This window comes from Abrus precatorius, unplaced genomic scaffold (genome assembly GCF_003935025.1).
Source record: "Abrus precatorius isolate BTA unplaced genomic scaffold, Abrus_2018 Scaffold11, whole genome shotgun sequence".
Lineage (NCBI taxonomy): Eukaryota > Viridiplantae > Streptophyta > Magnoliopsida > Fabales > Fabaceae > Abrus > Abrus precatorius.
In genome coordinates, this window is record NW_020874303.1 from 20,778,031 (window position 1) to 20,790,198 (window position 12,168).

General features: G+C 27.7%; 1 protein-coding gene across 1 annotated transcript; it reads right to left on the reverse strand.

The window, feature by feature from the left end:
• Positions 1-3,932: 3,932 nt before the first annotated feature.
• On the reverse strand, positions 3,933-5,145 carry LOC113853749 (pectinesterase inhibitor 7). The gene has a single exon (XM_027484338.1). The coding sequence runs from the start codon at positions 5,096-5,098 to the stop codon at positions 4,469-4,471; it is 630 nt and encodes a 209-aa protein (XP_027340139.1). The 5' UTR covers positions 5,099-5,145; the 3' UTR covers positions 3,933-4,468.
• Between the last annotated feature and the right edge of the window lie 7,023 nt (positions 5,146-12,168).

The following is a 12,168-nucleotide window of genomic DNA, read 5'->3' on the forward strand; positions in this document are numbered from 1 at the left end:
TCTTAAGAACATCGATTTAAATTTAATATATAGAAATTGAAAAATATTTCTTAAATAATAAAATAAATAAATAAATAAAATTCTTATACATCTAAAATGAGATAACTTCTGTTGTCCTTATTGGTTCTTAGAGTACTTTTTTATATACATGTATACTTGAAAAAGAGGAAAAAAGTGAATAGGAAATATAAAAAGAATTATGTACAACATGCATAAAATATAAATTCTTTATGTTTAAATAATGAAACTATTACATAATTTAGTTGTAACACTAAAACACATTGCATCTTATAAAATTTATTTATGCTTGTTTCAGGGAAGGATATGCCCTTAAATAATTGGGTCTCAAGTTGACCACACTCATCCTGCACCAATAATCAAGCAACAAAAGCTTGATTAAGCTTTCTAGCTAACTCAATAATTAGCTAGCTCAAAATTAATTTCCTTCCCTTCCCAGAATGTGCTGCCCCTAAACTAAAGCTGAACCATAAAAAACTACATATAAAAGAGAAAAGGGGGAAGACAGAATCTTTATCTTTATGAAAATACAAAAAAAAAAGACTAACTTATATATGTAAAAATAAGAAAGGACAGTTGCTTTTCCATAAAAATATCACCTAAGAGCACTACAAACTTTGTATCCTATAAAAAATTGCAACTAACATGTGTAGGATTGCATAGGATAAAAAATTATATAAAATATATTTTTATAAAAAATGATAATATTTAATATTATTAATATATTAAATAATATTAAATTATTTAATTTTTAATAAATTTACTATTAAATTTTTATCATTTACAATATTACACAAGTTAAAAAAAATTATTATCAAATAACACATTAATTTATATAAAAAAAAACAACAAATTTATTATGTTAGTGTTGACCAAGAAATGCGAGAAGTATAAGTGATAACATATACAATAGAGTGGTAAATTTACACTACAAATATTTAATAAAAACAACAATCATCGATTATTAATAGATAAACATTGTATTATTTTTTAAAACAATGCAACAGAGTGATAAAGTTAAAAACTATACATTTATTTTTTTAAGGGAAAGATTAATGAACGTGCTGATACAGAAAAATAAATAAATAAATAAATATATATCCCATAATTTTAATACAATTTAATAAAAAATTATTTTGAATTTTCTAACCAGTATCCTAAGTTTTCCAAACCTTTAAATAATTAGTCAATTCATATAGTAGTGCAACTTTCTAAAATAAAATGAATGGAAAGAACAATTACGGAGGTTACGTGAGTCATCAATACTCTATCGAGTTCGAGTTACTGAACTGCTATATTACCAGAAACAAGGTATGATTATCTGAATATCTTCGGTGCACTTTGAGTTTAAACGGCTGTGTAGGTGACACGTAGATGTAGGCTTTGATTGATGAAATTTACTGGGTTTGTAGATTTTATTTGTGAAGTTAGTTAATAGTCGTTAATTTGTAGCTCAAAAATTATAGTTTTATAAATAATTTATAGATTTCACTAAAAAAATTATAGAATTAAAATTATTCAATAAAATAATTTTGCAATCAATTAATTTATATTAATAATTTAAAAAATATTAATAGTATATTCATATAATATTAAGATATTGTTTTTTATTTATCATCAATTAATTAATTATAAAAAATAAATTTTTTATCATATATATTTTAAATATAAAATATATTTAGATAAAAAATACAATAAAGCAAATAAAAAATAGTATTATTGTGAAGATTTTAATTAGATTAACATGTGTACATAAATTTTAGTTAGATGAAAGATCGATTGTTTTAAAAAAATTAAAAGATAAAAAATATATTAAAAATATTACTAATTAACTTTTAAAAACTAAACACATCTTTAAGGAATATTTGAATAATTAACTTTTAAAAATTACAAATTACTTTATTTTGTATTTAGTAGATAGTTGATGAACTATTAGCTGTTAATGAAGCTATAAGTTATCTTTACGCCATAAACGAATTCTCGATACCTTTTATCAAGAATAACATTTTGTTTGCACGTAATGACATTACATACTATGATATGTACAATTAGAGTCAAATGGATTCTCTATTTATAGGTTGATGTTGATTAGACAAGTATTCTTTCTCATCAAACAAAAAGTTATAACTAAAGGTAGCCTGTCTCATTCATATCTTCATGCAATGTGTTTTTAGTATTAGTTGATTGAAAGAGGGATTAAAATAATTATGTTTTATAAACATCACAATGGAGTGGAAAAGGGAAATATTCGTGCATGGGAACATAATCATGAAGATCAATCATGGCCCTGCAGTTTTTGTGAAAAATAGTGGAATCCTACTGATAAAGATTGCTGTGGACCCTTCGGATCAGGTCATAAAACTTGCGTACTGAATCATGTTATCCCATTATTTGATTGAAGAAAATATCATAAGAGCAATTTGTATGATTGCTATTCTACAGCTAGACAAATTAATAACTTGCAACCAAAACTCATCCGATATTGATATTTTAATTATAGTTCTAAATTTTAAATAATATTCTCATGGAATTAAAATGAAAATAAAACATTATTATATGTATAAATAATAATAATAATGAGGTGATAATAATTATTATAATAAATATGAAATAATTATTATTATAATAAAGTGGCAAAAAAGAAGAAGAAGGTAACTGAGTACAAAATCAACAATTTTAGTGTATTTTTTAATAATTGTAATTAACTTCTGATGATTTTTGCATGTTCATAAAATTGTTTTGAATTTTATAATTTAAGTTTTAAAAGAAAATTTAAACAAAAATTTAAATCAATAGTCTCTCATTTGTAAATCATAAGTTGAATCTACGTCAAACAGAAACTTACACAATATCTTTGTGCCATGTGACAAAGTTCAATGATAATTGGCTTCGTTGTTAGCTTGGCATTGAACTTGAACTATGCATGTGATCATCTCATGTTTTTGTCTTAATATTGAATAGGCACAGCAGTTCCTTTCACACGACATGAAAGCATGCTTTTTCAGGGTCCAAAGCATGAAAACAGTTTTAACTTGTCATAGTTTCACGGCTTGTTTGATTAAACCCTTTTTTTTTAAAGGAAGGTTAAACAGTTCTGCAAGGAAGATCCTTATAAATTTTAACAATGATATGAATAATAATTAGATTTAAGATAACCTTCTGTTTCTATAACCGTTTGACCTTTATTAACTTTAGTCAAACTTTAAACCGCTACATAACTTATTAGGTAAAGTAAAACAATACTTAACGTCTAGGCATCATTGGCCATGAGTTACTCTGTATTTTTTTTTCCGTCCGAAATGATTGGTAAATGCATAATTCTTCCTTGGTAAAAAAATGATTCTTAGTAAGCATGGGATTAAAACGGAATATTAGTAATTAAATTGTTATTTTTACGAGTCTTGTTAAAGGTACTAATTAAAAATCAATATAAAAAAATTAAAAATTATATAAAGATGGTTTTTGATTTTCTTAATTATTTAATTAATGTTTTTTGAGCATTAGTGAATATTTGCTCATTTTAATTATCGGATAAAATTATATGCTGAGTAAATGACTTAAACTGACGTTATTGATAGCAGCAACACGAGTATTTAAGTAATGATAAAAATAAAATAAAATTAACGAAATGCGTCACTAATATTTCTTGAAGTCGTAATCAAGAAGGACGAGGAGGATAGCTTGTCCATGCTCTGTTACTACTCCACCAATCTCGACTACTTTTTGAACAAACTATTATTGCAGCAAAGTCAAGGAATAGGAGCGAGTTGAGAACAACCAATCTCAAGAATAACCAGCAGTATTTGTTAAGAGATATGCAAAATCTTCCTCAACAACTTTTACGCTTCGAAAAGAATGGCGTACTTTTTGGTTAAAAAACTAGAACAGCGTTTCACTGCTGAAGATGTAAAGTGATCAGTGTTATGACTATTGTTGGCCCAAAGATTGAAAGTCGCTAACTTCAACAAATTAACTAATAACCGAGTTAAACAAAAGTTAACAAAACCAATCAGAGGAGATTAAACTGTAATCCTAAAATTATATAGATAATATGAATATAACACAAACCTAAAAGTTTTATCCTTGTTAAAAACATTAATCCACGACACAAAACACTAGTTTATTTACTCCACACACTACTTTCACTTTTTTTCTTGTGTTTTTCTTCTTCTTCTTTTTTTTTTTTTTGCATTTTCAAACATGTATCTACACTCTCCTTTCTGTCACACAAAGTGATGTGTTTCTTCACTTTTTTATCTAGCGTGACCCTTCAGCAATTAACCAAAATTTACATACAAAAAAGGATTCACATGCCACACACACTAGACCTTTTTTTTTTGTTTCTGCTTTGCAGTAATAATAAAACCTATTCTTTAACCTTTTTCTTCACCTCAAACTCGAAAGTAATTAAATCGGACGGTAAGTAACGATAACACGTATCATGGTAAACTTAAGGTCCCTTGTTGGCATATGTATTCACGAGCGCCAAGGCAATGCTGGTGAACTGCTTCACGTTGGTGACGCGATCACATACATCCGTTTTCACGGGACAATCCGCTACGTCCTGGAACCCGTCCGTACAAGTCTCTTCGTCGGTGAGCGCGGCGCTCATCCACGTCTGCACGTTGCTCATCTGGAAGAGGAACGAGCCGGAGCCCGCGCCGGCCGCTCCTATCTGGCGCATCTGTTTCAGCGAGCCGCGGATTTCGTCCACGGCGTCACCGAGGTTTGAGAAGCAGTCGTGCAGCGCCATGGAGGCGCGTGAGTTGCTGCTGTAGTCGGCCTCGCGCGTGAGGTTGGTGATGTAGGAGGCGGTGCGGTGGACCTTCGAGAGGCACACGGAGATGGCGACGCGAGCGAGCTGGCGGGGGTTCTGTTGGACCGCATTGGCGTAGCGAGAGAGGGATTTGAAGCAGACGTCGGGGTAGAGCGTGGTGTTGCAATTCCTGAGGATGAAATCGGTGTCGCCGTCGTCTCCGGCGGTAATTGCGCCGGAGTTTTCGGTGGCGGAAAAGTGTGAGAATGCGGTTGCGAAGATGAGGAGGGAAAGGAGGAGATGGTGTTGCCGTTGAGTTCTCATTGTTGGTTCCGTTCTGTTATGGTTGGTTTTTCTATGTTGTTGTGTGTGTCTGTCCGTGAGAGAGAGAGAAAGAGAGGGTTTTGTAGGCAACACTTTCGTATGTAATTACTTTATGCCCGTTGCATTTGGGGTAATAACAATAATGCCATCGAATCTTTTATTTTTATCTATAATGGAGGGTACTCCTTTATTTATAGGTTATTTTCAAGAAAAAATTAATTATAATAAGTTAAATGAGTCCAAAAAATGATTTATTTTATTCTTCTTGGCAAATTTCATGAAGAGTCATTTGTTAGTTTTTTTTTATTATATCCAACCCTCTTTGTATGCATTGATTGTTTATTGAATGAACTAGAAGAAAAGTACTGTTTGTGGTAGAAATGATTTCCCTGCATATTTGGTGTTTTAAGAAGTTCTTTCATGGTTTATTTATGGTACTAACTGTGAATTGCAATGCTTGGGAAAGTTTGAGGAAAAAACAAGTTCCCCAAATGATTGATTAGGACAGAAAGATTGAAGTTGATTTGAAATATTTATTACTGTTCTCGTTTCGTTTGTTGTGGTCTTGTGAAAAAGGTTTAATCGTTGAAAAACAGTTGCGTAATATTTTTAAATATTCAACTTTTAATACAATTTAAAACATATATAATCATAAAATAATAAATATGTTTTATTATTATCTAATAGTAATATATTGTTTATAAAAAAACAATAACTAAAATGGTAGGCTGGGATGTGTGGGGACGCTGCTAGCATTAGCATGACAACAATAATAAATAATAATGTAGATGACAATGAGTGTAAAGAAGAGACGAAAGCATCATCATTCCTCACTTTTTAAATTAAGTAATCATAATAAAATAAGAACTGTTTATATTACTTTTAATATATATTTAAAGATATATAGTAAAAATATTTAAAATTTTATATATTAGTAGCATTCAATTTTATACTTTTAATACAACATTATTCATTTAAATATCCATTTACAGATAAATAATAAAAAATTTATAAGTGATATTTTTATTTTAAATATAACATTTATTAATTTTTTTAATTTTAATAAAAACTAATATATGTAACTGTTCATTATATATTTTTAAATTTTATTAAAATTTTAATATTTAACATCATTAACAAATTAGATATAGTAAAATTTGAATAAAATTTATTATACATCCTTAAATATACATTATAGATATGTGTATAGAATTTGATGTGTTAATAATTTTTCTATATGATTTTTATTATATATAATTTTTTAGTATATATTGAAAGGTATAATAAAATTTGTATATATTAAATTATTTATGCTGATATAAATGTAAAGATAAATAATAAGAATTAATAAATAATTTTTTATCAAAATAATAATTTAATATTATTAACATATTAACTTTTTTATAAAAATTATTATATATTAACTTTTATTATATGTCCACACACACATATATATATATATATATATATATATATATATGAATATTTTTATAAGTTATAATTATTATGTTAAAAATATAAAAAGTGTAGAAAAATTATTAATTTATTCTTATTATCAATTATTTGAATTTAATTATAACAATTAAAATGAATAGCTTATAATGGGAAATCTTTGTATATGTTTATTTATTAAATGACAAAGTTGAGTTATCAATTGCTTTAAGAGGGGCTATCGTAATTTAAATTAGAACAAGGCGACAAGCATCTTTGATTTATTATCCTTGGCACGAGCATGCTCAGTGCCCACTTTAATTTTGCGGCAAGTGCAGAATCTTACAAATCAACCGTCATTTTCAGGCCGTGACGAAATCAACGGCTCGTGTTATAACTGCCCAAATATTCTACCTATAAAATTCAGATACCCTTTATCCACGATTGAGGGCTCATATTTGACTGTACATTTGTGAATTAGAATGATAGCAAAACTTAATAACGAGTATTAACTTATAATTTTGAACTTGATTATGTAAAGTGAAATGAAAGTTTTGTGGAAATAAATGATGGGAATGTAGTTGAAGTAAATGAAAGTGTGATGGAGTCCACTAACAGTAGAACAGCGTGAATGGGGAATAACCTAATAAAGGAGGAAAGAGTATGGGAATGGGAAAGAGGTCGGTTGAGAATTGAGACAATGGGTATTGTATTATACATTTATATTGGTGTTATGTTTCTCTCACTTCCCCACTATGCCCCAAGCGTGACACTTTTGTTCCCTTCCACACACCACACCCTTCAAGAACAATCATCATTGTGGGACTTAACCTTCCCCACAATCCCACTCAATTCTTAACATTTTTTAATTTATGTTGAGATAAATGTTGCACATTTGGCCTTGTTTTGAAACCCATCTACAGAAAGTGAGAGTTATTGAAACCCACCATTCAAGCAACTATTTGCTCCAAATTTAAGTACAGATTTTGAAGGACAATTAATGTAACATACTAACATTTCGAAAAAGCTCTAATACCGTGTTAGCTTTAGCTTCAACTTTGACTTTTGAGGGGTCAAACAAGTAACAGTTGCTCGTAAATTAAAACCTCATAATTTTGATTTGAAACCGCGCCGCTGCCGCTGCCGCTGGGTGAATCCATTTGATAATAACATCTTCACCGGATAACGGGCTCAACGGCGTAATTGACTCTTCCTTTTTCGTCTAAAAAGTAAAAAAGAAATGGAGTTCCAGAACTTTCCAATTCTTGGCTACGTTTTTTTTTTCGAACACAGTATTTTGTGAAAATATTTTATTTATATTTCATCAAAAACTCCTTTATGTTTTGATATATGGTAGGCTTAAATATATTTTTAGTTTTCATAGCATATTTTAATTTTTGTTTATATTTTAAAAGTTTAAATATTTTAGTTTTGGTCTTTTCTATCAATATTTTACTAAAACAAGTGTCCTATAGGACACAACTATTTTTTACTAATATCTATACACTAGAGGAATTGAAATTAAAAAAAAAAAGTTATGTAGGAAATAAAAGACTAATAGAAGGACTAAAATATAAATTTATAAAAGTATAAAAACAAAAACTTAAGGGACCGTTTAAAGTAGTTATGAGTTTTAAATTTTTTATTTTTAAACATAATTTTTAAAATAAAAAATATTTTTAAAAAATGAAGCTGAGATTATTTTTTAATTCTTAAGCCAAGTTCAAAATATTTTTTAACTTGTTTTTTAAAATCACTAAATGTGACACAATGCTGAGTGTATATGGTAGGGCTAGAAATTAATTAAGTTGAACTTGACTCAATAAATATCGATTTCCTTTGAACTCCCAGAGAAGATTTACATGAACTAACTTCTTAATTCAACTTAAACTTAATTTAATTCCAAGAGTTATTGAACTTAGTTTGCAAGATTGAATTACATGAACTAAATGATGTTCATGTAAGTTAGTTTACATAAATATTTTCAATTCTCATGCATTATATACTTTACACACTTTGCGTGTGTTTTATCATTAAATTTGTTCATCAATCAAATGAATCAAACCATGCTTAGCTCAAGTTTAGTTCGTTTATATAATGGCCTTAATTTGAGTTTAAGTTCAACTCGTCTAGTTCATGAACTAGAGTCGTGGAGCTAATTCTCAAGTAAAGACTCGTGGAACTAATTTTGAATTGGTTTTAAAAAAATTGCATCTTATATGTTTTTCAAAATTATCAAATTTTCACTAAATTTCTTACTTTTAAACTTTTACAACTTATTTCATACTACAATTTTATTACAAATCCCTAAAAATTTGGATAGAAAAAAAAAATGTAATTAAAAATAAGAGATGAAAACCATGTAAAATCAAACTGGAAGGATAAAAATACAATTAAATATACAACTCATACATGCAATGCATTAGGTATCGTACCACATATTCAAAAATTAAGTTTTGTTTTCTTGGGCTCTTAGCCCCCATTCTTAGCAAAAAATAAATAAATTTTAATTAATTTTTGTTAAATTGTTACATATAATTGAAAAAAAAAAAAACTATGTCAGTTCAACTGGCACAAATTTTTCGTGTAGATGATTTAGTTTGAATTTGGTAATTACTTTTCTAATCGTACATGACAACAATACAATCAGATTAGATTAGAAAAGACTATGTTATGACATTGCCTAAATACACGTATGGGACTCTATCAATACATTGCCTAAATGTAATTATATAATGAGTTTAGTTTTAATAAACCTTTGTTATATTATTGATTAATTTAAATACACAATAATTTTATATCAAATATTATAAAAAATTAAATATTATTATTAATATGTCAATCTATGATTGAGTTAAAATCTAAATTTTTTTATACTGAGTATAATTTAATTAATTTTTACATACTTAGTTGATATAATTATGTATATTTATAAAACAAGTATAATTAATAAATTGTTATATATATATATATATAATGTTTTTAATAATTAACTAAAGATATATTGAATATATACTTAAAAAATATATAACTACACGTGTGAAATCTTTTATTTTCGGTCCTCCTTAAAATCTTTTAGGATATTTTCCTGCGTTAGATGTTATATGTTTCTTTTGATGTTTTTAAATTTATTTCAAAACAATCTCAATCTTATGATTAAATTTAAACATTTAAAAGTAGTAATTTTATTAAAAAATATTTATTACACTTTTACAACTCTAATATAATAAATGTATTTTTAATAAAAAAATAAATTTGTTAATATTAACTTTTAAAATTGAGTTTAAATATATAAAAATAAATTTTTTTATGGAGAAATAAAATATTCATTAACTTTAGTATCTTTCATGTACTTAAATACTATTTTAAAATAATTTTTAATCCAAAATCGTTTAAAACATCAAGAAAATGTCAATTATTTTTTTAAATAATATATTTAAGTATTATTGTTTCACCTAAATACTTAAATGAATTCAGAATTACATTCTAACTTTACAACAGATACATTTTTATAAAATAAAATTTATATTATAATAGTTTATGTAATTGATATTTTTTTTAAAAATGTTTATTGAATAATGAGACAGAGGGAGTGTATCTGTATTTTCTTTCAATCATGGAAGTATGGGAATCGAGGAGTGTGTGCATTAGGTAGTTGCCATTTGAGAATATCATTTTTAAAGGTGACGTTTTGTTTTGTGAATAATACTAGAAAGAGGCATAAAATAACTGCATTAAGATTCATTATTATTAGAGGAGATGCGGCTAATTTTGCTAGGGTTTTTCTTTTATAATAACACCACATACCTTAATCTTGTCAAAATTAGGATTTCAATTTGAGGTGGAGCTATTAACAATGAGTAAAATAAATTCAACTCACCTTTATAAAATTGTAATCTAGCATAATTCACTAATTTGGTTGATTAGCTCACAAGTTGACCTGCTTAATACAAAAAATTTTAAAAATACTTTTTAATAAAATATATAAAAAAACTATTATCATTAATAATCAATATTATTAAATGATTTTTTAAGTTATCAAATATTTTAAATTTTATATTATTTATAAATATAAATATAAATTTTTAATCGTTGCATGTTAACCAGTGTTATCTAAGTAAACTGGAGTGATGGAGGTAAAAAAACTAAATACTACAAGTATGTTTCTTTAATAACTTGACTCGTGAAAAATTCACAGTAAACCAAGTTACTCTAGAGTCAAAACCCACTTTCACAACTATGATTTGAGTTGGCATAATATTTTGTATTGAAAAAAAAAACACAAGTGATATTTTTGTTCTTGAAGCCATTGTTTTCATCACACCATTCTCGAATGTTCATGTTGAGTATAATATCATGGCTTGTAGACTTTGCTGTTAGCCATATTTGATGATATACACCTGCCAGCACTCATCTTCAATTGTCTATTACGTACCTTTCATAGCCAATGAATGATATTTTTCAACAAAGTTTTTTAAAAATATCTGAGTGCATGTATTTCATTTTCAAGTATTCAGACAGAGCCTTAGAGCCTGTTTGTTTAAGACCTTTTTAGTTTTTCCTAAGAAAATCACTTTTTCCTGTTAAAAAAATACTTTTTATTGTATGATGTTTCTCTAAGCTTTTTAAAAGAATCAGTTTCTCAAGTTAATTTTCTAATTTTTTAAGAAGCTATTTCAGGTAACATTTTTCAGGAAGTTATTTAAAGCAACTATTTCAAGTAAAAGTACTCTCACAATTACACAAATGAGTTTCAACTTATAAAAGAATTTACTTATATATATATAAAAACACAATCTTAAAAATACTTTTCTTAAGCTTAAACAAATGGGTCAGAGTTAAATTTTACAATCACTGTCAACAACTTATACGTAATAAAGAAAAATAGATATACTCATATATAGTTTGTGTTATGGATAGAAAGGAATCAGAGAACAGAGGATTGAGATAAGATGGGAACTGAAATCTTGGTCTAAATAGCCGCGAGGCACAGTAAAGGGGAGACAAGGTAAGAAACCATTTCGTGTGGATCTCTAATGCTTTGGGATGAATAATCCTCATATTCATATACCCCATCAACGTCATTGTCAAAAAGACTAAAAACGAGATCCCGGGCCAATAAGACTCCGTGAATGAAGGATAATTACAAAACTTGGCTGATTATTATCTTTGGTTGAGTATGAATCCTTGTGGGTCTAAGCTATAACAGAGTTATTTTTATTGGACCAACAAACGAGCGAGAGATATGAATGACACACATTAGTTATTACACGTCACTCTGCCAATGTGCCATGAGAACCTGTTATGATCTGTACCTGTATAAATACAAACATCTCGCCATAAACATTTGGTGTATGGGTAGCCTTATCATGAAAGGTGATGGCCATATGGAATACGATATTGACAGTAACATCATTCACCCGTCCTAAATAAAACAAAACTTACTACTAAACCTTAAGGTTCCACCAGAAAAGACGATAGGAAATCTGTTAAAAAAACAAGTTCTGTAGGACTTTGTTTCATTGCGTCCGGGGATTGGGTTTGAGCAATCCTTCTTCAATCATTGGCATCCCCATTAGTGAATGAGACATTGGAACAGAACGTGTGATGCTCCACATTTCGCCCTTTTGTAACTTGCG